At 41.3% G+C, this 26876-nt stretch overlaps 1 protein-coding gene across 2 annotated transcripts in view; it reads right to left on the minus strand.

Annotated features, from left to right (window-relative positions):
- Positions 1-26628, minus strand: part of PPP6R2 (protein phosphatase 6 regulatory subunit 2) — a 112253-nt gene extending 85625 nt beyond the window's left edge. For both annotated transcript variants that reach the window (XM_034763235.1, XM_034763226.1), the window contains exons 1-2: positions 26500-26628; positions 2180-2425 (exon numbers count right to left, since the gene is read on the minus strand). In XM_034763235.1, coding sequence (XP_034619126.1) covers positions 2180-2406 — 227 coding nt within the window. In that variant the 5' untranslated portion in view covers positions 2407-2425; positions 26500-26628. The remainder of the gene's footprint in view (positions 1-2179; positions 2426-26499) is intronic.
- Positions 26629-26876: the final 248 nt, after the last annotated feature.

Consider the following 26876-nt stretch of genomic DNA (forward strand, 5'->3'; position numbering starts at 1 on the left):
CCAGCCCCTAATGTGAACACAATGATAAGGAAATCACTATGCAAGTATAAAGCATCTTAATACTGGTATAACTGTATCCGCAATCGAGGGGTTGCAGCACTTTAATTATACCAGCACAGTTAAAGTCATACAACTTTTGTGTGTAGACGAACCACTATACTAAATTTAGCTTCAAGAATAAATCATCCAGAGAGAAAGGAGAGAGGAAGTTTACTAAATAGCTCTCAGATTAGCTGATAACTTTGCACTAACACAAAGACTGTATGATATACACAATTCACCCATGTTTGCACTAACACAAAGATTGTATTATATATACACACACTTCACCCATGTTGAAATATGAGCTTTCAGAAAGTATGGGAATGGTTCGGAGGTTGGAAGGAAAACCACACTACACAAAGGCAAATGCACAAAGTCTAAAACTCGTAAGACTTCATGCACACAGTTTAAGATGAGAAGACAATAATGAGCATATCTCATGATCTTTCTTATTTGTAACTCTCACTCTCTTCACCCTTAGTTTAGAGTCATCCCAGGCTGTTACATCTAGTTTAGACTATAAACTCCTTGGAGTAGTAACCCGCCATTGTTTTGTCTGAAACGTCATGCACATATAATGGCACAGTTTAAATAAACCTTAAAATCCTACAGATCCCTTTGCAAACAAGGTGCAGGTCTAAGAAGAGGTTTTCTCTTCTGCCTCTCAGCAAAAAGATTAGAGGTACTAACTGTCTGGTGACGATGCTGAGCAGTGATGCTGATGACAACCACGAAAAAATGAAAAGAAAAAGAACTTCAAGAACTAGGTCTGGTTAAATGGAGAAATTACAGTGCTCTGCCCTGACATATGAAACTCGTGGCTTTATTTTCTTGGCACTGATCACTCATACCCCCAGAACATGCTTAGACCCTAGTTTGCCTCACATTGCTCAACATCACTCCATCTCATTAAGCAGTAGCACTAATGGACTCCTAAAGCAAATCCTGCCCAGTCCTCCTTAGCCAGAAAAGGGGGAAATGGGTGGAGGGCTCCATTAAGGACTCTGAAGATTAGCCTCACCAATGCATATTATTCTGGAATGTAAAAGAAAATGGAGAAAGCCATAATAATGTTGCCTGTATAAACTCTGGTACTACAAGTTATTTGATACAAATCTTCATTCGTAAAATAATGACAATCTAATAATAACCATTCCTGGTTCCTTCTAACGTCTCCGATTTTATAACAGAAATATTACCATAGTAGCCACAAGAATACAGTAACTTTTCACATTGTTTCATCACATTCACAGGCCTGAATATATTCACACACAAAAACATTTCACTATCTTACATACACATGAATACTGTCACTGTAGACAGTGTTAATTTAATGCGTATTTAAGATAGTGAGATATAGATTTCTAGTGACAATGGTAATAACTAACCCCTGATCAATCCCCAAGAGCACAGTCACATACAATTGCACATGTACATCAAGATTTCTGACATAAATTTAACAAAGAAAAAAAACAGCGAATTCCCCAACTCCAAAACAAAGGAGTTTGATCACATTAGAAAAGAGTAATAAGTGAAGCATGCATGTGTAAATACAATTCAACACAATAAGCAAACACTACAGAAAGGAACAAGCTCTTTCCACACACCCTAATCCAAAAGTGTATTCACTATTTTAGTGGACCTTCTAATTCTGCCATTTTTATGTATGCAGACTCCACAAATTCCAAAACTTTATTCCTGGGAGAGGTCCCTATATTTTATGGACTGTATCAATTTTAAGTCAATGGCCCTCAATGAACCTATACCTCAATGAGCATCATTACTGTCATTTCTGAGATTCTGACCGCAGAATGATGGCCTGGGAGAGATTCTGAAACACAACTGATCTCTCTACTGCCAGAGTTTCCAATTAAAAGAAACAGAAGAGATGAATTTTTAGATAAAACACTACATATAAACTCAATGGAGTAATATGAAAAACAGAGCAAGAAATAGAATATTGTGAGGTAATATTCACTGTGAATCACAAAATAGCCAAATATTTATTTCACAACCTGAACCTCAAGGCCTTTTTCCAAGGCAGGAGGTTTCATCAGCCTTGCACCAGAGAAGAATTTCTGCAGCCAATTCTTCAGTTCATTTTTCTTCCCATAAAAGAAAGAATCTGTGTACGTACTTGAAGCGGACCTTCTCGTCCATGTCCACGGGGGGCTCATGTGTGATGAGGCTAACCAGCTCCTCCATGCAGTGCTGCTGGCAGATGAAGTCCAGCAGTTTGCGGTTCTGTGCCTTGCACTCCTGTAGGATGTCATCTTCATCCATCAGCTCGTGCAGTGTCACATCTTCCTTATCCAGCAGCTTGTCCACATGTGATGTTGTGTTCAAATCAAACTTCCAGAACATGATGATGGAACACACCCAGCTGCAATGCAAGAGAGTAAGTGTTAATACTCAGCCTCCACAAGTCAAATGAAGATACAGTAAGGGTCTTTTCAGGGTTCCTTATCCTGTCTCTGAAAAGGAAATAAAAATGAGTTAAATTATTTAAGCAAAATGAAATACACATTTATGTGACTAAAAAAATTAATCAGCACCTTCATGCTACATCTCTGTGCCTTAAGGTTCAGTCCTGCAAGGTACTAAGCACTCTGACCCCAATAAAGTAAAGTATTTAAGCATGTGCTTAATTTTATGCAAAATAGTCCCACTGAAGTCAATGTGAGTGCTCAAGTTAAGAAAGTGCTTAAATGTTTTGCTGTTCTTAAAGTGCTCTCTATCTTACAGGATTAAGAGCTTCCATTGTAAATATAGGGTTAATTTTTCACGACATTAGTTATAAGGAACAGAACCAAAAAAGTTAAATAGGTGAAATTTACTTATCTATCAGTATTTTTTCCTACTCTGAAATAAGCACTTTCTGCTCCATGATAACTGGTTTATTGTTTTCTCATCTTCCAAGCACAGAGAGAGGCTCCTTAAAAACCCTCTTTCTAGCTACAAAATGGAAAGGGAAAGACTAAGAACCTTTTGTGCAAGCGTCATATCAGACAAAGACAACACATCTATTTTAAAATGATAAAGAAATGCACTGAAGACCAGACAACCACACTGCAAAAATTTTTGAACGAAGCACTATGCTGCTCTGTGCAGGAAATGGCCACATGTTGAGCCCTCACAGAAGGAGATGGGATCTTTTATGATATTTTGTAGGCCTGAGAAACCCTTGAATTTATCCATCTGGAAATAGCGGATATGGATGCTTTGCACCCTTTCTTAGGTCACTCATCTACTCCTGAACTTGAATCTAATTTCCTGCAAGGATTAGTTATGCATAAACAGAATTTGAATATCCCGACCATAATTAAAGTCCATGACTGATTAAAAGAAGGCAAATAGACTGGATCAAGTTAAAACCATAATTCTGGAGGACAAAATTCTGAGGCAGGCCTGAAAATTATCTCATCTGGGAAAACCTGTAAGTATTCCAGATAAGTAAGGCACCTGATTTTACTAACTCTTCTGGTCAACATAATTGCTAACAGGAAAAACAATATTTTAATGGAAACTACAGGGAAGGTCCTCTCAGTAAATGAAGGTTCAGAGATTACATCAAACCATAGTCAAAAAGGCATCTCTACAGAGACACAGCTTTCAGGAATTAGAAAATGTGAAGTTGCTACCAAAACAGGTTAGAAATGGAACCAATATGCTCCAAGACTCCTAACATTGAGTTTTGGACCTTCAGGAAGCTGGGAATCAGACCCAATCAAGATCTCAGTTTAAGAGAAGGAATTTCAATATATCCCTGATTGTGAGGCCACATGCGATTTTTGTCCTTTAAAGGTCACCATGAGGATCAAATTTTCAGAATCTCTTGAAATGTCCAGATTTGGGGACAGTTTCTAAGTTTACAAGCTCTCCTGAATATTCATCGCTCTAACAGGCAAAACCCCTCAGGTTCCAAGCTAAGAATCTCAAAGTGCTTTAAATCTGGGAGTTTAAGAGAATCCTGGAATTTAATTTTTCCCAGTCCAGGACGTTTAGGAATGCTGAACTGACATATGCAGGCGTCTGAGAGACTAAGGGTCTCTGTACCACTACATTTCTGTTAACTGCTTGAAGACTAATTATTTAGTTCCCATTCTCATTTGCCCAAGTGGCATGTGCTTAGAAAGCTGACCTATAGGTTTCTCTTTTGCTAAAATGTAGGTGATTTTAACTCTGAGATGCCTTAAGTTGTGAGCTCCCCAGAACAGCCTAAATGAGGCTTCTGAAAGCACCCAGTGGGTACTACTTTAAACAAGCCATCTAAGTAATAAATCAACAAAACCATCTGCCTCAGGAGCAAGAGAATTTCCCCTTGCTTCATTCAGAACTTTTAACTTCTATTTTCTTGCTCCAGCCTGGAAGTGCCAGTATGCAATAGATGTCTTACTGTTGTTTCTCATATGAACCACAATCAAGTCCAGTAGAAATCTCACTAGTAGAGAGAAAACCATCTTCTTAACTGCTTAAAATCCTAGGACATTGTTGTGATCATCTTCCTGGGACAATCATTTGCCTAGAATTGTATAGGGTCAACCTGAGCTTACTCAGGTGCGCAGAAGATAATCTGGTTCCTGATAGTGAACATAATCAAGATGTTTCGTAAAGTACAAAAATGCATCACCACCATGGAACAGTTTCCAAATCCAGCAACTGTCCTAACAAAAGTAACTAGAGTCTCTGAATAGAAAGTACTCGAGGAGTTCCCAGAAGAAATACAAATTATAACATCCTTCTGGGCAACTGGTTTAGAACCACAAATGTCTCACAGAATGCCTAGAGGTGGGCCAGATCCTGGCAGGGCACTAAGGCATTCCTCTGAAACATATATAAAGAAGTGAAGGATGCAAGCAGCTGAAAGACCTCATCAATATGTGCAGATACTATTTCATAAGGGTGGGCTATAAAGGAGTTGTCTATGATCATCCTGTTATAGACTGCTCATCAGAGACACCATCAAACTGATGAGAAAACAAGGAATAGGAGAAAAGTGAAGGCCTGGAATTGAAAATGGGGCCACAATTTTACAAAGTGCAAGTAGTTTGGTACCACAGGCAAACTAGCACATGCATACAGTCTTCCTTGTAGGACAATGAAAATCCTGAGGAGAATTCTTTATCAGAAAGACCAGCACTTCATGAAGAATCGGGCCTTGAACACCATCAATCAGCCTGGACAGAACCAGCACTGGTGAAGTCTGTTTGTTCCCTTTCCTTCCAAAAAGAGTCCAGAATGAACAAACACCCCCTCAAAAAAAAATCTTCAGTAAAAGGAGTACCTGTTACGGGAGAAATGGTTACTTACTTGTAACAAGAGTTCTTTGAGATGGACTGCATATTCACACTCTTGGGACTTGTGTCAACCGATGCAGGGATGGTAGAACCTTTCAGTAGCAGTGCCCATTAAGCACCCAGGCTCCCCGGCCCTCCCTGTCTAGCACTCCAGTGTGTTCTAAGGGCTTGAGGGTAAAGAGGCCGTGGCTCTATTGCAACCTCAGTTCCTTCCACTGCTAACGCAGAAAAACGCAGACATCTTAATTTGTACTCCAGAGGAGCAGGGAAGGTGGGCAAGGAGTGTCACCATGCAGAATCCATCACGAAGAACTCCAGTTACAAGTAACCTTCATTTCTTTATTGAGTGTCCTCTGCTGTTCTTCACTGAATGTTTAGTGGTCCAGAGGCAGGAGAAGTGGCAGGATGGATGAAGGAGAGATACTTGGAAATCCATGGGAACACCTCTCTCCTTTCAGTTTTGAGTCCACCTAATTGAAGGTCTAATCTTTGGAAGAAAGCTCTGTTCTAAGAGGGAAAAAATGATATAAATCCAAGATGGGTTTCTTTATTAATTTATATATTTGTTGCCTTTTTTCACTTTCCCCTTTTTATCTCTTTCCCCGTCCCTTCCTCTTACCCTTCTGGGTCACTTATTTGGTCAAAAGACACAAAGGAATATTACTTAAGGTTTGAACTAACCAACTCAGGAATGGTAGCGCATCCCTCAATCTACTCTGTTACCCAGGCCCAGAACTGTAAAGACTTTTTTGCTTCTGCAGTTACAGCCTTTGCAGCTGAGCCAGTCTATGAACTGCCCCTTGGAGACAGAGAGGGATCTCTTTTTAACCAAAACAAAACTCAAAACATTTGTAGAAGATGGGGATGATAAGGAAGGGGGAAGAACAGAGCTGGCCCTGCCGGAAGACCTTTGTTGATTCTGTAATGCTCTGTGAGCTTTAAAGCTTTGCACATGTGCCTGCACAACAAAATAGTACTCTCTCATCCCTTAATGTTGACATTTTAGTGTAGACTCACAGACATGTGGGTTGTCTGCTGGAGCTGACAGGCTAAGTGAGGTGTGAGTAACCAGACACTTTCAATGTTGCTTGGTTGAAAGCTGCTGCCAGGCTGTAAGCGAACCTGACTTCCCCAGATAATCTCATTCACAGTTCTTCTCTCAATAATCCAGTCACTTGCATTTAGGGGACAATTAAGGCATGTACTCCAGCCCCATTCCAAGAGATCTGAACAGGGCAGAGGGGGAAACGAGGGGAGAGAGTCTAAGGGGATTTGGGCTGTTTGTGGGATCTGGGGAAACAGTCAAAGTGGAAAGAGAGTCCTACAGAAAGAGTGTTTTGGAAAAACAAACATTTAAAAGAAATGAAACTACACAGAAAAAAGAAAACTAAGGATGACATTAAAAATAAAAAAAAGATGGAGAATAGGGCCAAAGATGCTCTTGAATCAACAGATCAGCATATCAGGCACAGATGTCATATATTTGGCATGCGTCTGATGAAGTGGGTATTCACCCACGAAAGCTTATGCTCCAATACATCTGTTAGTTTTAAAGGTGCCACAGGACTCTCTGTTGATATATTTGGGATGTTATTCTGCCTTAACATTGCTGAGGTCACCGTTAAGGCTCTATGCTAGAAGATAAGTTTCATGAAGTTGGGGTATGTATCGCTTTTCAGTACCTGTTGGACATAAAAACATAACAGCCATACTGGGTCAGACCAATGGCCCATATAGTCCAGTTTCCTGTCTTCCAACAGTGGCAAGTGCCAGATGCTTCTGAGGGAGGAAACAGAACAGGGCAATTTTCAAGTGATCCCTTCTGCCAGTCAAAGGTTTTGGAACACCCAGAGCATGGAGACAGAAGTGAAAGCCTTATGGAGCACTGGAGTATGCTATAAACGGTGTTGTCTGCAATGTGAAGTGGCAAAGCAGCAGATGATCCTTAATCTGTCATTACCTCTACTTTTCAGGGGGTTTTCAGAAGTTTTTCTCACACATATGCACAATGTTCCAGGGTCACAGTGGGGCAGATAAATGACTGATATTTACAATAATTTAAAGTTTATAATAGTTCAAAAGGAGGACAAGGACAAGTGCAGAGTCCTGCATTTAAGACGGAAGAATCCCGTGCACTGCTACAAAGTAGGGACCGAATGGCTAGGTAGCAGTTCTGCAGAAAAGGACCTAGGGGTTACAGTGGACGAGAAGCTGGATATGAGTCGACAGTGTGTCCTTGTTGCCAGGAAAGCTAACGGCATTTTGGGCTGTATAAGTAGGGTCATTGCCAGCAGATTGAGGGACGTGATCATTCCCCTCTATATTCAACATTGGTGAGGCCTCATCTGGAGTACTGTGTCCAGTTTTGGGCCCCACACTACAAGAAGGAAGTGGAAAAATTGGAAAGAGTCCAGCGGAGGGCAACAAAAATGATTAGGGGGATGACTTATGAGGGGAGGCTGAGGGAACTGGGATTATTTAGTCTGCAGAAGAGAAGAATGGGGTTGGGGAGGATTTGATAGCTGCTTTCAACTACCTGAAAGGAAAGAGGAAGGATCTAGACTGTTCTCAGTGGTAGCAGATGACAGAACAAGGAGAAATGGTCTCAAGTTGCAGTGGGGGAGGTTTAGGTTGGATATTAGGAAAAAAAAATTCACTAGGAGGGTGGTGAAGCACTGGAATGGGTTACCTAGGGAGGGGGTGGAATCTCCTTCCTTAGAGGTTTTTAAGGTCAGGCTTGACAAAGCCCTGGCTGGGATGATTTAGTTAGTGTTGGTCCTGCTTTGAACAGGGGGTTGGACTAGATACCTCCTGAGATCCCTTCCAACCCTGATATTCTATGATTCTATGAAAAGTCCTTACAGGATGTTCTCTCATTGTACGAATTAACGAAGCAGTTTAAAAAAGCCTTAAAAATCAAAATCTGTCACATGCAACTGAGTCAACAGCAGGGATTAAACCCTCAACCTTCACACTGACAACTCAGCGCTATACCACTTGAGCTACAGCAGTAATAGATAACCTCTATTTAGTTCAGCCCCTAGAGGAGGATTGACACATTTTCCCACTGACTTACAAAATTGTTTGCTAGACAGCAGTAGCATCAGAGAGATTAGGAATACTGGATTCTATTCCTGACTCTGGGAAAAGTGTGTGGTTTAGTAGTGGTTAGAGATTTAATATTCTTTGGTTATATTATCTGAAAGCCAGAGCAACTAAGGAGCTGAGCTTTGGGTCTACCATGTTATGATCCTGTGTAACCTCCATTCATTTATTTGTAAAATGGGGTTGAACCACAGACTTGACTGCCTTTTACAGCTGGGGTTTATCACCTTTGTCAATAACAAGGTTGGTGAGGTGCATGAGAATGTAAACCACAGTTAGAGATGAAATCTGAACTCATGGTCTCTATTTGCAGCTCAGGGAACTTTCCCCTAGTCTACAAGAAGTTTTGGTGGGGGAGTGTCTCTGTCCATCACCACCAAGCCCCTGATGGAGATTTTTATATAAGTAGATACGTTCCATCATCTCTGCTAACTACAACCTATTTGTTTTGGCATAGTTCTTTACAATTATGAAGAAAAACTGTCACAAAAAAACCACACAACCTATTTGTAACTGATTAATCAGCATGTGAAAAGCCACATGGGGAACACTGCACAGATCCAGAGATTTTTAGATTTCTTGCAATAGACACCCAAAGAAAGGGGACACAATCCAGTAAAAACTTCATAAAGGGCTGATTTGGGAACTCATTACTCTCTGTGTATCAACCCAATTTTCATCAAACCACCATGACAAATTCAAATAGTACTTAAAGTTTACATTGTGTTTATTTTTATTTTTTTTGCCATTTTAATTAAAGGAAAACATAAATAAATAAATAAATAAATAAATAAATAAATAAAAACACATACATCTGACGAATTGAGCATTCATCCATGAAAGCTTATGCTCCAATACGTCTGTTAGGCTATAAGGTGCCACAGGACTCTGTCGCTTTTTACAGATCCAGACTAACACGGCTACCCCTCTGATACTTGACACAAAATAAATGTTTATACATGCTTGTTATACTGAAAATTTTGACTCAAACTTAACTATTGAGTTGTGACCAAAGCCGCCATAATATTAAAACACAATACAGCAAGTTGGAGTTACAAATATAGCATGGGTATGGCATGACGGCAACAGTGAGTCAAGATGCTCTGGCCCACCACAGAAATGATTAAATAAAGGACAGAAAAAAAAGGGGGGGTGGGATTTTTCAATAAAACAATGTTTCCCATCAAATACAGAAATGGCTAACATACATACCAGTCTTCAAAAGTGCAGAGTAATATGCCTCCCAAGAGTATCCTCTACATTGAAGTTACAGGATAAAAAGCAGTTTGGAAACCTGCTCCCCTTGACTGGTCCTGCCTCTCACAAACAATTTCAGCTACATGATTACCACCTACTACTTCTGTGCTCTCAACTGCTCTGAAAGGGTGAAGAGTCTGTATTTTAATGGCCTCAGGCACCTTGCCTTTCCTGTTGCTCTGCTGTCTGCTATAAAACAAGTGACAGCCAGGCCTCCTGATATTAGTACCTCATACCATTCTGAATTAGTGGCTCAGATCAGCCTCAACTGGTTTACTCTTTCCTCTGTTCCAGAACTAGCCTATTCTGCATCATATCTCAAGCCCATCGCTGAAGTAAGAAAAACAAACAAATTTCAGGATTTGCTTCCTGGTTGCCCCCTCAATCCATAGAAATGGATAAACGAGTTTTCTAACATTGAAGAAAAGAGTTCTGAGCCACCTTTCACTCAGGGCTCCAACCTCTAGGCTTTAGCAAAACACAGAGAAATCAAGTCTAGCTTATTATTAAACAGTAAGTTGTCCTATCCAGAGACTCTTTACTTATTCCACAGTGACAACTTGCCCTGTGACACTGAGAAAAGATGAGGGTCACAGTGATTGTCACAGAGTGTGGGGGGTCAGGGCCCTGCACCCCTCTTCCTGAGATTCACCATGACTCTCAGCCAGCCAGTAAAACAGAAGGTTTATTAGATGACAGGAACACAGTCCCAAGCAGAGCGTGTAGGTGCAACCAGAACCCCTCAATCAAGTCCTTCTGGGGGGTTTAGGGAGCTTAGAACCCAGCTTGGGGTTCCCTGCGTTGCACCACCCAGCCCAAACTGAAAACTAAAAACTCCTCCAGCCCCTTTCTCCCCCCTCCTCTCTGCTCCTCCTCTCCTTTGTTCAGTCTCCCGGGCAGAAGGTGTCACTCCTCCCAACCTCCCTCCTGGCTCAGGTTACAGCTCAGGTAGCTTCCTTCGAGGGAAGTCCCCCATCCCCAATGTAACCCCCCTGCAACATTCCCAGGCCAAATCTGCCCCGCTCCCTGCTCCATCACAGTGATATCATCAGAGAGTTACTCAGCTAGATATGAAAAAATCTTGATGTTTCACTTAAGTATTTTGTTTATTTTAAAATACTTGCCACGCTATCTATTTTATAGGCATGATGGAAGACAGTCTTAAGCAAGGATTTAACTGTCCTTTTCCCAAATTAATTGCTGTAACTGTGGCAAGTTATATGAATAAAGGAAGGGCTTATATTAAATTGTGAAAGAATCACATAATTGCATTTTCATTCTCTTTCACTAGCACAAATAATTAGGAGGAGAATTCTAAACTAAATTTTGCACCTGAAGTGAAATTTTAAAGTTGAACTATTCATTTCAAAATCAACAATTGATAGATGGACTATCAAGGCCATAATAAAAATAATATAATCAAAGATTCCTCCCTCCCTCCTCCCCCAACCCATCTTCCCCCAAGGGCTTTTACTTTCCTTTGTCTAACACAGCACTTCAGGGAGAAGAGATTACTTTCTAACCCTGAGATAACAGATCCACCCTTGACAGACAATCCCCAAATGGTTCATCTTTTGGTAAGTTGTGCAGTCTCAAGAGAGGTAAAAAGAGAGAGTGTGGAAACAGCTAGAATTTGAAATCTGGGTTTTCTAGAGGGAATTAATTAATCAGTGGTTCAATCAGAGAGTGCAACGGAAATACATCTTAACCAAATTCTTCCTCAAAACTATTCTGGCTCACTCTGGGAGTTTCTTTGCTACCCCAGGGGCTATATTTAATAACACTTCAGCCAGTAAAAGCTACCCAAGGTCACATCATCTTCAATTTGATTTTTCTGTTTCCCCTCCAGTGATGCAAGGAGAACTCCCTCCTCTGGTCTTCATAAGGATACACACCTCTAGGAAGCCAAAACAGGGACTTCACCTTTCCCCCACCCCATATGAAATTCTCCAAGCTTTTTAATAAAATATAGATATTACTTTATTCCCTCAGTAATAGATGTTCTGATTGTAACATACAGTTAGCTGTTTTTTTAACTAATGAGAACTTGTGTACAGAATTTTCCATTTCTGGCTCTGACTGGCTGGATTCCTCCTCAGACATTACCTCATCCTCAATCAAAATTCTGAAGTCTACTATGTTTGGAAGAGGGCTAATATGGGGAAATGAAGCTTTTCAAAGAGGAGCCCTCCCACACCGGGGTCAGTAAGATGTAACACTAGATGGTACTCAGAAGGGGCAGCTGAAATTTGAGTCCCTACAGAAACGGCATGCCTTTAGATGTTATGGGGATCTGGGTTGTTTTTCAAAAATAAAGGAAGATTAATACTGTTGGTTTAGAACAAAATGATTATTGCCCCTGCGGCGTTCCCCTGGTGTTATCTGGACCAATGAACTGCTAGGTCACTCCAATCCTCAACTCTGGGAGCCAGCCTTACTCTGCTCTGCTGTGAAAACCCCCACTCCTGGGCTCCTCACGCACAGCCTCTGGCATGCAAGCTGCTCCTTGGATTGTGCAACCAAATGACACTAGCCGGTCCCAGACACAACCCTAACAAACTCCGTCTTGCAGTGTCCAGTTATGCCCACTGGACGCTGCAAGCTTATACAGTTCGTCAATTTAACAAAGAAATTGATATGTACTAGGCTTGTTATCCCAAGGAGAGTCTCTGACATGCTTCAAACTAAAAGCACTGCTTCAGGTAGAATAAACTACCTGAGGGGTGGGGGAGGGATAGCTCAGTGGTTTGAGCATTGGCCTGCTAAACCCAGGGTTGTGAGTTCAATCCTTGAGGGGGCCACTGGGGGATCTGGGGCAAAATCAGTACTTGGTCCCGCTAGTGAAGGCGGGGGGCTGGACTCAATGACCTTTCAAGGTCCCTTCCAGTTCTAGGAGATGGGATATCTCCATTAATTATTATTATTATACTAATGTATTAACTATAAAGACAGATTTTAAGTGATTATAAGTCAAAGCACAACAAGTTGGATTTGGTCAAATGAAATAAAAGCAAAACACATTCTAAGCTGATCTTACACTTTCAATGCCCTTACAAACTTAGATGCTTCTCACCACAGGCTGGCTGGTTGCCCTTTGTGCAGGCTCTCCCCTTTGATCAGAGCTTCAGTCGCTTGGTGGTGGTGGTGTCTGTCGAGGTAGGTGGAAGAGGGGAAAGAGCCTGGCAAATGTCTCTCCCTTTTATCACGTCCTTTCCTCCCTGTTGGCTTTGCCCCTACCCCCCCTTCACAGTCAGGTGAGCCTTACCTCATCATAGTCTCTGACTGACAAAAGGAAGGGGGGTGACTCACTCAAGAGTCCAACAGATCCTTTGTTGTTGCCTAGGCCAGTGTTTTTTGTTCCTGTGAGGCTGGGCTGGGTTTGTCCCATACATGCCCTGATGAGGTGTGAGCTGCCCCTCTGCTTTTGGAGAGTTTTTGTCTGGGCTTATTGTAAGCCATGAGGATACATTTTCAGCCTCATAACTATATACATGAAATTGCAACCTCCAACATTACTATAACATTACTGTAACAACAATTATTATAACATCACTATAACAACAATGCTCAGTGCATCATGAGCCTTCCGAAGACACCCAACATGACAAACTTTGCATTAGATACCACACAATCATATTATAAAGATGAACATGGAGGTGTGGGGTGTTCCCATGAGGTACAGAACGTCACACGCTGATCTAGTGAATGCGGCTTCTCTTTCTGTCAGAGGCTGTTTACAGATTCAGGCAGATGTCACTGCACCATTGAGGTCATATTTTCAAGTTCTTCTTCCCAAACCTAAGTACCAGACAATTTTTTTAAATAAATGAATGTTAAAAATCTGAGTTTATCACTTGATTCTGGGAAGCAAGAGCTCCAGACATGTGCCTGTGGTGCTTATGCCTTAATTTGACCCTTCTCCCAGGTGTATCAGAACTCCAGTGAAGGAGAGCCCAACCTGAGAAGCCCAGCACTGCATACAAGTTTATATTTTGAAATCTGCACAATCTACCATGAGCTGTGTCAAGTGGGCAGAGCTTGAGAGAGTACCACTATTCCCCACCACCCCAAATCAAGCCCTGCCCAAGGTTGACAGCAACAGATTTTTAAACTGACCTCTCGAGATCCTTTCCAGTCCCACATTCTATGATTCCATGATTAATTTCTAAAGGAGAGGTTGCACGTGCATATAGCTGGAAACATGTTAAAGCATTATTGTTTGTTCTCTTAAAGAAATGTCTAGTGTTTAGAAAAACTGTTTCTATGACCTTTCTAACAATGCTGCCAGCTTCAGTAGTGTGTTGATTTGCTTCTTCCACAACCATGTTCCTGCCTTCTTCCATGCCCCCCTTACACTTGGAATGGACTCAATGACCCACAAGGTTGTAAGCTCTTTGGGGCAGGGACTGTCTTTTTTGTTCTGTGTATGTACAGTGACTAGCACAATGGGGTCCTGGGCCATGACTAGAACTCCTACGCTCTACAGTAATACAAATAATAATAATTAGTCTCATTCAAATTCCTTCTTCGCACCCTCTTCTACTGTGAGGTGGTACACGAAATGAGCCACCTAATTATTAATGGGCACAGGGGTAGTTAGGGATTGATTGTGCATACAGAAAACCCCTAACAAAAGTGAAACTAAGAATATACATTCCAGCCATCGTGTTGACCATCCTTCTTGTATTTTGTATCTCATTCCCCCATCATTTTTTTTTTTTTTTTTTTTTTTTTTGCCAGGGTGGGGAGGTCTTCCCAATGGTAAGCTTTTTTCTATATGTCTATATACAAAGCAGCACATTTTGGGTGCTACCACAATAAATATAAATAATAAATGTAAAAGGCACCAGATTTGGAACCTAATATTCTTGCTTTCTTGAGAAAAGAGGAAGTCTTAGAGCTGAAAAACATTTAGAGCTTGCGTGCACAAGACATCCTACTTGCAACATTTTAGCTTACAAGTTACACAGATATGTAGATTAAAGTGGTGATGTTATTTTCTTTCTTTTATATACTTTAGAAACCTTTTTCTAAATTACTCTTTAATGGATCATTCATTGGGTTAAGTAAGAGAAAATCTGAAGGTTTCCCCAGAAGGGGCAGGATTAAGTGAAGCAACATTCATAGAATATCAGGGTTGGAAGGGACCTCAGGAAGTCATCTAGTCCAACCCCCTGCTCAAAGCAGGACCAAGCCCCAACTAAATCATCCCAGCCAGGGCTTTGTCAAGCCTGACCTTAAAAACCTCTAAGGAAGGAGATTCCACCACCTCCCTAGGTAATCCATTCCAGTGCTTCACCACCCTCCTAGTGAAAAAGTTTTTCCTAATATCCAACCTAAACCTCCCCCACTGCAACTTGAGACCATTACTCCTTGTTCTGTCATCTGCTACCACTGAGAACAGTCTAGATGCATCCTCTTTGGAACACCCTTTTAGGTAGTTGAAAGCAGCTATCAAATCCCCCCTCATTCGTCTCTTCTGCAGACTAAACAATCCCAGTTCCCTCAGCCTCTCCTCATAAGTCATGTGCTCCAGCCCCCTAATCATTTTTGTTGCCTTCCGCTGGACTCTTTCCAATTTTTCCACATCCTTCTTGTGGTGTGGGGCCCAAAACTGAACACAGTACTCCAGATGAGGCCTCACCAATGTCGAATAGAGGGGAATGATCACGTTCCTTGATCTGCTGGCAATGCCCCTACTTATACAGCCCAAAATGCCGTTAGCCTTCTTGGCAACAAGGGCACACTGTTGACTCATATCCTAACCACTAGGTCCTTTTCTGCAGAACTGCTGCCTAGCCATTCGGTCCCTATCTGTAGCAGTGCATGGGATTCTTCTGTCCTAAGTGCAGGATTCTGCACTTGTCCTTGCTAAACCTCATCAGATTTCTTTTGGCCAATACTCTAATTTGTCTAGGTCCCTCTGTATCCTATCCCTACCCTCCAGCATATCTACCACTTCTCCCAGTTTAGTGTCATCTTCAAACTTGCTGAGAGTGCAGTCCATGCCATCCTCCAGATCATTAATGAAGATATTGAACAAAACTGGCCCCAGGACTGACCCCTGGGGCACTCCGCTTGAAACCTGCTGCCAGCTAGACATGGAGCCGTTGATCACTACCCGTTGAGCCCGACGATCTAGCCTGCTTTCTATCCACCGTATAGTCCATTCATCCAGCCCATACTTCTTTAACCTGCCGGCAAGAATACTGTGGGAGACCGTATCAAAAACTTTGCTAAAGTCAAGGAATAACACATTATATTGGCTAAGTGTAATATCCTAATGTTTTCTATACTTTTATATCACTTAAAAGTGATTCTAGGGGAAGTATTCTAGAAATTGTAATTCCGTATATACTGCATGTGAAGTTATCTGTCTTTCACCAGTGAACTATTAATCATTCATTTGGAAGAAATATTATTTCATTTCCATTTTTTTTTTTTATATCATAGCGGTGCCCAAGAATGCCAAACGAGGCTCAGAACCCAATCTGTTAGTCACTATACAGAAAAAGAACAATACTTCTTGCCTCAGTGAGTTTTCTATCTATACTATTTGGTGAAAATTATATTGTAAGAATTCTTTGAAGATGACGCATAATTCGTAACAAGATTTTTGCTTCAAAATTGGTTTACATGTTATTTTGATGAAAAGGAAAAATAATTAGAGCATTGTAGGTTGTCAGCAAATACCTTAGTCAATAAAACCCACAAAGAAAAGAGGAAGGTTTTTGCATTGCACATCAGAATTCAATGCAACTCCTCAGCCTGGTAAGAATAAAAACCTAAATTAAGATGACCTATGGCAGATGTGAAGCAAACTGACTACTTTTACTACAGGAAGGGTGTCACAGCTCAGTTAGCTCTAGTTACAACTAAGTTTTATCACTAAGCTAACTCCCATCCCCACATAAAAATCTCCAGTTAAACAATGCTGTAAGCTACAGTTCACTGGCCCGTGGGGGGTAGAAGGTGAGGTTGTTCATAGATTCAAGACCAGAAGGGACCAGAGTGATAATCTAATCTAACTTCCTGTATAACTGGAATATGTCACAGACCTTCCCCAAAAGAATCTGTAGAACAGATCTTTTAGAAATGCATCCAATCTTGATTTAAGAATTGTCAGGGATAGAGGATCCACCACAACCCTTGGTAAATTTTTCCAATGGTTAATTACTCTCACTGTTAAAAATGTAATCTTATTTCCAGTCTGACTTTGTCCAGACTCAACTTTCAGCCACTGGATCATGTTATACCTTTCTCTGCTAGACTGAAGAGTCCACTGTTATATATTTGTTCCCCACATAGATATTTCTAGATTGTAATCAACTCACCCCTTTGCCTTCTCTTTGTTAAGGTAACTAGCCTGAGCTCTTTGAATCTAAATCCTTTAATCATTCTCATAGCTCTTCTCTGAACCCTCCAGTTTATCAACATCCTTTGTGAATTGTGAGCACCATAACTGGACAGAGTATTTAAGCAGTGGTAGCACCACTGCCAAATATAGAGGTAAAATAACCTCTCCACTCCTACTCAAGGTTCCCATTTATGCATCTCAGGAAAACATCAGCTCTTCTGGCCACAGCGTCACACTGGATGCTTATGTTCAGCTGATTATCCACCATCGCCCCCAAATCTTTTTCAGAGTCGCTGCTTCCCAGGATAGGGTCCCCCATCCTTTAAGTATGGCCTGCGTTCTTTGTTCCTACATGTATACATTTACATGTATCTGTATTACAATGCAGTGTTTGCTAGTGATGCTGATGCTCGAGCTAGTGATGCAGCTGTAGTGCAATAGCTCAGTTTAAACTGAGCAGCTAATCCACTCTTTTCTAATCCAATTACTCTGTGCTGCTTGCTAATGGCTGAATCATAGAAAGGCAGGGCGGCAAGGGTCCTCGAGAGGTCATCAAGCCCAGCCTCTGCACTAAGGCAGAACCAAGCACACGTAGACCATCCCTGATAGTGTTTGTCTAACCTGCTCTTAAAAACCTCCAAGGACGGGGATTCCATAACCTCCATTGGAAGCCAACTCCAGAATGTAACTACACTGATAGTTCAGGCAGGTTACACTTTGAAAGCTGCAGCTATGCCGCTGGAATGCGTTAGTGAAGATGCTGCTAAGCCGACGGGATAGCTTCTCCAGTGGGCGTAGTTAATAGCTACTCCCTCTCATGGAGGTGTATGTGGAAGGGAGAAGCTCTTTCTACACTGGGGATTAGGTCAATATAACTGCGTCACTCAGGGTGCGGATTTTTCACACCCTGAGCGATGTAGATATAGCAATGCACGTTTGTAGTGTAGGCCTGGCCTTAGAAAGTTTCTCCTAATATCTAACCTAAATCTCCCTTGCTGCAGACTAAGGGCATGTCTGCACTACAAAATTAAGTTGAACTAACCTACATCAGCATACAACTGCCACAGTAATTAAATCGCTGGAGCATGTCTACACTTTGCTCCTTGTGGTGCATGCAGGGCCGGCTCCAGGCACCAGAGCAAGAAGCAGGTGCCTACGGCAGCCAACGAAAAGGGGTGGCACGTCTGGCTCTTCGGCGGCAATTCAGTGTCAGATCCCTCAGTCCCTCTCGGAGGGAAGGACCCACCACCGAATTGCAGCCGAGGAATGAAGCGTCGAGGGAGAGCCGCCGCCGAAGTGCTGCCGATCGCGGCTTTTTTTTTTTCTTTCCGACGCTTGGGGCGACAAAAACGCTGGAGCCGGCCCTACGTGCACGTCACTAGGAGTGCTTATATCGATTGTACTGTCAGTGTGGGGCCTTGTGGAACTGCTTCTGAAAGCCAGAACAGTTGACATAAGCATCACAGTATCTACAATGGCTTACGAGGAGAGGCTGAGGGAACTGGGGTTATTTAGTCAGCAGAAGAGAAGAATGAGGGAAGATTTGATAGCAGCCTTCAATTACCTGAAGGGAGGTTCCAAAGAGTATGGAGCTAGGCTGTTCTCAGTGGTGGCAGATGACAGAATAAGAAGCAATGGTCTCAAGTTGCAGTGGGGGAGGTTTAGGTTGGATATTAGGAAACACTATTTCACTAGGAGGATGGTGAAGCACTGGAATGGGTTACCTAGGGAGGTGGTGGAATCTCCATCCTTAGAGGTTTTTAAGGTCAGGCTTGACACATACCCCTGGTTGAGAACCACTGATCTAGTCCAGCCCCTACACTCATGGCAGGATTAAGTATTACCTGTCAGAGATGGTCAGATGTTTGTCTAACTTGCTCTTAAAAATCTCCAATGATGGAGATTCCATAACATCCCTAGGCAATTTATTCAAGTGCTTAACCATCTTGACAGTTAGGAAGTTTTTCCTAACATCTGTCTAAACCTCCCTTGCTGCAATTTAAGCCCAGAGCTTCTTGTCCTATCCTCAGAGGTTAAGGAAAATAATTTTTCTCCCTCCTCCTTGTAAGAACCTTTTATGTACTTGAAAACTACTATCATATTCCCTCTCAGTCTTCTGTTTTCCAGACTAAACAAGCCCAATTTTTTCAATCTTCCCTCATGAACAGGTCACTCCAGATGACAGAACAAGGAGTAATGGTCTCAAGTTGCAGTGGGGGACGTTTAGGTTGGATATTAGGGAAAACTGTTTCACTAGGAGGGTGATGAAGCACTGGAATGGGTTACCTAGGGAGGTGGTGGAATCTTCTTCCTTAGAGGTTTTTACGGTCAGGCTCGACAAAGCCCCGGCTGGGATGATTTAGTTGGGGCTTGGTCCTGCTTTGAGCAGGGGGTTGGACTAGATGACCTCCTGAGGTCCCTTCCAACCCTGATATTCTATGTTTCCTAGACCTTTAATCGTTTTTGTTGCTCTTCTCTAGACTATCTCCAATGTGTCCACATCTTTCCTGAAATGTGGGGCCCAGAACATGGAGAGCTGTTGATCACCATCCCCTTTATAACAGCATTTAACGTATTTGAAGGCTGTTATCAGATCCTCCCTCAGTCTTCTTTTCTCAAGACTAAATATGCCCAGGGTTTTTAACCTTTCCTCATAAGTCAGGTTTTCTAAACCTTTAATCATTTTTGTTGTTCCCTTCTAAACTCTCTCCAATTTGTCCATGTTTCCTAAAGTGTGGCGCCCAGAAATGGACATGCTACTCTAGTTGAGGCCTCAGCAGTGCCAAATACAGCGGGACACTTACTTCTCATGTCTTATATATGACACTCCTGGATAACACACCCCAGAATGTTATCAGCCTTTTTCACAACTCCATCACATTTTTGGCTCATGTTCAATTTGTGATGCACTATAGACTCCAGATCCCTTTCAGCAGCACTACCACCTAGCCAATTATTCCCCATTTTGTAGTTATACATTTCATTTTTCCTTCTTAAGTATAGTATTTTGCCCTTGTCTTTATTTAATTTCATCTTATTGATTTCAGACCAATTCTCCAATTTGTCAAGGTCGTTTTAAATTCTAATCCTGTCCTCCAAGCGCTTGCAATCCCTCCCAGCTTGCTGTCATCCATCGACTTTATAAGCATATTCTGTTATCCATTATCCAAATCATTTATAAAAATACTAAATTGGTACCGGACTAAGAACAAACCTCCTGCAGGATCTTTAAGTTTGACAGCAAACCACTGATAACTACTCTTTGAATGTGATCTTTCAACCAACTCTGCACACAATTTATAGTAATTTCATTTATACCACATTTCCCTAGTTTGCTTATGAGAATGTCTATGAGACTGTCAAAAGCCTTACTAAAATCACGTCTACTACTTCCTTCCTATCCACTAAGCCAGCTGCAGCCATAGTCAAAGAAGAAAATGGGGTTGTTTGCAATGATTTGCTCTTGAAAAATCCATGTTGGCTATTACTTTTAACCTGTTATCGTCTTACTTACCAATGGATTATTTAATAATTTGTTCCACTATTTTTCCAGGTATAGAAGTTAAGCTCACTGGTCTGTAATACCTCTAGTCGTCTTTGTTTCCCTTTTTAAAACAGGTACTGTACTATGTTTGCCTTCTCCAGCCCTCTGGGACCTTACCTATCCTCCATGAGTTCTCAAAGACAATTGCTAACGGTTCTGTGAATGCTTCAGCTAGTTCCTTAAATACCCTAGATGAATTTCAGCAAGCGCTGCCAAATTGAATACATCTAATTTATCTAAATTATCTAAATATTTTAATCTGTTTTTTCCCTATTTTGGCTTTAATACCTTTCCCCCTTGTTAATATTAATTGTGTGGAGTATCTGGTCACAATTAACCTTTTTAGTGAAGACAACCAAAATAGGCATTGAACACCTCAGCCTTCTTGATGTCATCTGTTATTAGCTCTCCTTCCCCGCTAAGTAAAGGACATTTACTTTCTGTGCTCTCTTGCTCCAACTGCATTTATACCAAATCACTACGTATAACTCCAGTGTAGTTTTGAAACTCCAGTGTTTTTTTGAAGTGTGGTCACTCACTCTAGCTAGAGTAACTCAAGCATGCTAACTTGAGCTAACTGTTCCAGTGAAGACAAGCCTTAAATGTGTCAAAATATCTATCTGGGCTTCTTTTTTTTTTTTTTTTTTTTTTGGGGGGGGGGGGGTGCGTTGGAGGGGAACAGAGCCAGAGAAAGGACACAGTATTTACCACTATGAGCTATTAAAATGCCAACCACTAGGTGAATCATTTAGTCAGTGTGATCTAATAGAAGATGCAAGATTGACTAACTGCATTTCTTTGAAAGCTTGTATATTAGCATTTTACAACTATTAGTCTTCATTTAACTGTAAAAGAATGCTGCAAACATTTTGTATAGAACTCAGTGTTTCAAATGGTCAGAAGAATTTTTCATATGAATTGCACTTGACAACACAGTTATTTAATTAAAAAGTCATTCCTCAGGATTTTGTTTGCAACACCTTATCTATCTATAAGTGTGTACTTCTGTGAATTAGAAACAACCACTCCTAAATTCTCTGGCAACATTGATCTATTTTATTGCCATACAATATGTTTCATCCTCTCCCTTTTTTCCTTCCAATGCAAAACACACACATGTGCAGCTCAGGTGAAAACACTCATTGATACAAAACTTACTGAAACTATAATAAAGAACACGATTGTCATTCACATAGATGAACATAATTTGTTGGGGAATAGTCAACATGGTTTTTGTAAAGGGAAATCGTGCCTCACCAATCTACTAGAATTCTTCGAGGGGGTCGACAAGCATGTGGACAAGGGGGAATCCAGTAGATATTGTGTACTTAGATTTTCAGAAAGCCTTTGACAAGGTCCCTCACCAAAGACTCTTAAGCAAAGTAAGCTGTCATGGGGTAAGAGGGAAGGTTCTCTCATGGACTGGTATCTGGTTAAAAGATAGAAAACAAACGGTAAGAATAAATGGTCAGTTTTCAGAATGGAGAGAGGTAAATAGTGGTGTCCCCCAGAGGTCTTTACTGGGATCAGTCTTATTCAACATATTCATAAATGATCTGGGAAAAGGGATAAACAGTGAGATGGCAAAATTTGCAGATGATACAAAACTACTCAAAATAGTTAAGTCCCAGGTAGATTGAGAAGAGTTACAAAAGGATCTCACAAAACTGGATGACTGGGCAACAAAATGGCAGATGACATTCAATGCACACTGGAAAACATAATCCCAACTATACATATAAAATGATGGGGTCTGAATTAGCTGTTACCACTCAAGAAAGATCTTGGAGTCATTGAGGATAGTTCTCTGAAAACATGTATTCAATGTGCAGAAGCAGTCAAAAAAGCGAACAAAATGTTGGGCATCATTAAGAAAGGGATAGATAATAAGACAGAAAATATCATATTGCCTCTATATAAACCCATGGTACACCCACATCTTGAATACTGCGTGCAGATGTGGTCGCCCCCTCTCAAAAGAGACACATTGGAATGGGAAAAGGTTCAGAAAAGGGCAACAAAAATTATTAGGGGTATGGAACAGCTTCCATATGAGGCGAGATTAATAAGACTGCGACTATTCATCTTGGAAAAAAGATAACTAAGGAGGGATATGATTGATATCTATAAAATCATGACTGGTGTGGAGAAAGTAAATAAGGAAGTGTTATTTACTCCTCATAACACAAGAACTAGGGGTCACCAAATGAAATTAATAGGCAGCAAGTTTAAAACGAACAAAAGGAAGTATTTCTTCGCACAAGGCACAGTCAACCTGTGGAACTCTTTGCCAGAGGATGTTGTGAAGGCCAAGACCATAACAGGGTTCAACAAAGAACTAGACAAGTTCATGGAGGATAGGTCCATCAATGGCTATTAGCCAGGATGGGCAGGGATGATGTTTCTAGCTTCTGTTTGCCAGAAGCTGGGCATGAGCGACAGGGAAAGAATCATTTGATGATTCCCTGTTCTGTTCATTCCCTCTGGGGCACCTGGCATTGGCCACTGTCGGAAGACAGATACTGGACTAGATGGACCTTTGGTCTGACCCAGGATAGCCGTTGTTATGTTCTTACTGATTGTTAAAAATTATAATTCCTGAGGCTTCCCCTCTCCCCCATGCTCTCCAGGTAGCCCAGCTTCCCAGGCTGTGGCGCTTCATTATTCTGTCCAAACAACCTAGCTCAGAACCTCCTTCCCCAGAAGTACACCAGAGAAGCAAAGTGGGCAGTTTGTAACTGGTTTCAGCAAGTGATAAATTGGAGAGGATTCAGAGAAGAATGATTAAAGGATTAGAAAACCTGCCATGCAGTGATAGGCTCAAAGAGTTCAATTTATTTAGCTTAAAGTAAAGATTAAGGGGGGGACTTGATAACAGTCTATAAGAATCTACATGAGGAACAAATATTTAATGATGAGCTCTTCAGTCTAGCAGAGAAAGATCTAACACAATCCAATGGCTGGAATTTGAAGTAGACAAATTCAGATTAGAAATAAGGTGTAAATTTTTAACAGTGAGAGTAATTAACCATTGGAACAAATTACCAAGGATTCTGGTGCATTCTCCATCCCTGACAATTCTTAAATCAACACTGGATGCACTCTTCACATTTTCAAAATCATCGCCACAATTATATGGGCTAAGAAACATTTTGAAATGAAAGCTGAGATTCTGGAGCACAATTATCCATCAAGGGCTGAATTCCAAGACAAACTCCATGCCTATGAAATCATGAAATACGCAGGACTCTTCTTATATGATCCTCATAACTGTTGTATCTGAGCCCCTTCTAATTAAAACACGTAACAAAAAACAAACTTTCCCCTTTCTTTGTGTGCGAGGATCACTTGAAAGTTAACAGGTAGGAGTGCTTGTAAGCAAGAGAGAGTCTCTCTACATACACTATCTAATGTGAGATGGGTTTTGCACTTAGTTCTCAATACTGCAATACTCTGTCAAAGCATTTGTTGTCTAAGGCAATCCAATCAGTCCTCTTCAAGGACACCTCCAGAGTGGTGATAGGCTTTTCCTTACCAAGAGCACATTCCCACGTGTCCAGAGGTATCCATTTTAGTTTGCCTCCTCTTCAAAATCTGCATGAGACCACTTAAAGAGGTAGTAAGTCACCACAGGTTCCAATGACAAACCTACGCTTATTAAACCAAGCTGATCATCTACTTTTCCACAGATGTAACCAGTCCCATCACCAGAATATCACAATGCCTACAACAGATAGGCAGCATTTGATGTTGGTCATGAGATTCTGCAGTCTTGCCTGAGACGTGGCACGGGTCCAGGATAATGTACTAAAATGGTCTAAGTCCTTCCTGGAGGGATGAACCCAGTAAGTAGTAATGGGAAACTGCAGCATCACCACTAGTCCCCTCGCTTGTAAAGTTCCACAAGGATCAATTTTCAATCTGCTCCTTTTCAGTATCTACATGAACTCAAATGCCAGTGATACACAGCTGACACAGAGCTCTATCTATCCTTCACCACAGCACTACCACCAAGATTGCCTAGTGCTTGGAGAAGACCAGCTCTTGGATGAAGAACAGCTGGCTGAAACTGAACCCAAGCAAATCAGAGGTGATGCTGGTGGGCAGAAGAAAGTATTTTGAGGAGCTTGCAGCTTCAGTGCACTCTCCGTTGGTTGAAGAGAGACACCACAATTAGTCCAGTCAGTCCCTAGTCTAGAAGTAATCTTGGATTCCTCACTGATGCTGAATTCTCACATAGCAGAATCCACAAGTACTGCTTGCTACCCCTCTGCTTGGCTAGGAAACTCCATCCCATCCTGGTGGAAGAAGACCTGGTTTCAGATATTCATGCCTTGATCACCTCTTGGCTGGATTACAGCAAGACAATATACCTGGGCATGAAGCCTTCAGCACTTAGGAAACCTGAACTAGTTCAGAACACTGCAGCCCATCTCCTCAGCAATACAAACTACCATAAACATACCAAACTGCCCTCTGCTCTCTATACTGGCTTCCAATAGATTTTCAAATTAAGTTCAAGGTCTCAGTCCTGATCTTCAAAACACTCCATGGCCTGAGCCCAGGACTTCTAAAAGGCCATCTAAAGCACTGGGATGAAGAATGGGGGAAAACAACTATGGCCCTCTCGTACAATGGAATTCTCAACAATAAAGAGTAAAGCTTATTCATGCGAAAGAGAGAACCTTCTCTGAGGGACGTCTGAGACTGCGGAATGAACTCCCCCAGGAACTCAGAACCTCAACCTTCTGCTCCATGTTTCTTTCATGTTGCTTTCTCTAATGTGAACACACAGGTACATTTAAAAAAAAAAAACAACAACAACACCACCACACACTTCTAAAACAAGACATTCCACTGCACACAACTCTCCTTCTGGGCAGAGGATGAGAGAACTACACAGGAGAGATGTGTAGTTACATTGCTTAATGCACTACTGGAATGCGCTCAGACACTACGGTCTAGTCTATATACAACCTATATAGACTAGACAAGACCGATCAGCTGGCTCAGACTGAATACTAGCAAGACCAAGTAAATGCTGGTCAGAAGGGAGTTAAATCCCCTGGAGAAAAATCACAGCAGCAAGCGGACACACTCTACTGATCAAGGGCAATGAGAAGGGACTTTGGGGCAGGGCAGTGTCAGCCCTGCCTTTCATACCATTGTGTAGCAGTGCAAGGATGCTAAGGGGGCATGCATCACACCTCAGAAGGAATGAACGTGCAATCACTTGAAGAAGAAACTTGCCTTATGGTGACTGAGCTCCTCGAGTCTATCTAGCTTAACTTCTCTTTAAGGGGTGACCTAATGACAGTCTACAAGTACCTACATGGGCAATAAAAATGTGATAATATACTTTTCAATTTAGCAGTCAAAGGTCTAACACGATTCAGTGACTGGAAGTTGAAACTAGACACATTCAGACTGGAAATAAGATGCACATTTTTAAGAGGACGGGCAAGGAACCATTGGAACAACTTAGCGAGGGTTGTGGTGGAGTCTCTGTCATTGGAAATTTTTAACTCAAGACTGGACGCTTTTCTAAAAGATGTTCTAGTTCAAAGAAGTCTTATGGGATGTGTTATATGGAAGTCAGATTATCACAGTGGTACCTCTTGGCCTTATCTATGAGTCATAGATTTACAGAGTTTAAGGCCAGAAGCAATCATTAGAGTAACTAGACTGAGCTCCTGTATATCACATGCCTCCAAATGATGGCAGAGGAGCTGAACCACATTGGTTAGCGCCCTCCCAGCATCACCACTCTCATCTTATCTACCTCTCAGTATAAGATGCCAAGTAAAATTTTCAAGTTCTGAATACTGAGATGCATTGTACAGTTGTATTTATTATGAAACAAATGAGCTTTAAAGAGGAAGAGTAAATATTCATACCTTCCGTAGAAATCTTGTTTCAAAAATGAAATCTTCTCCACGGACAGAGAAACATTTGGGTTACAGTTCCCGGGGTGTATTCATCTTTAAAAAAAAAAAAAAGAAAAAAGCTTTCTTTCAATGTGAAGTTTTGCTCGTCTCTTTTTCCTGAGAATTAAAGAAAAAGAAAATACTGTTACTATTCACCAAGGAAAGCCCTTGAAAGGCTACTGTGGCATGAAGTATCTTTTACATGTAACCTCACCTAATGGGAAATTTAAGTTAGAGTAAAGAAAGATGGAACTTATTGTAGATGCCAAGTTTTTTGTAAAATCATTATCACATATGAATATACTCCCTTCTATCACACTACCTGCAGCTTTACCGTTTAATACTGT

This window comes from Trachemys scripta, chromosome 1, assembly GCF_013100865.1.
Source record: "Trachemys scripta elegans isolate TJP31775 chromosome 1, CAS_Tse_1.0, whole genome shotgun sequence".
Lineage (NCBI taxonomy): Eukaryota > Metazoa > Chordata > Testudines > Emydidae > Trachemys > Trachemys scripta.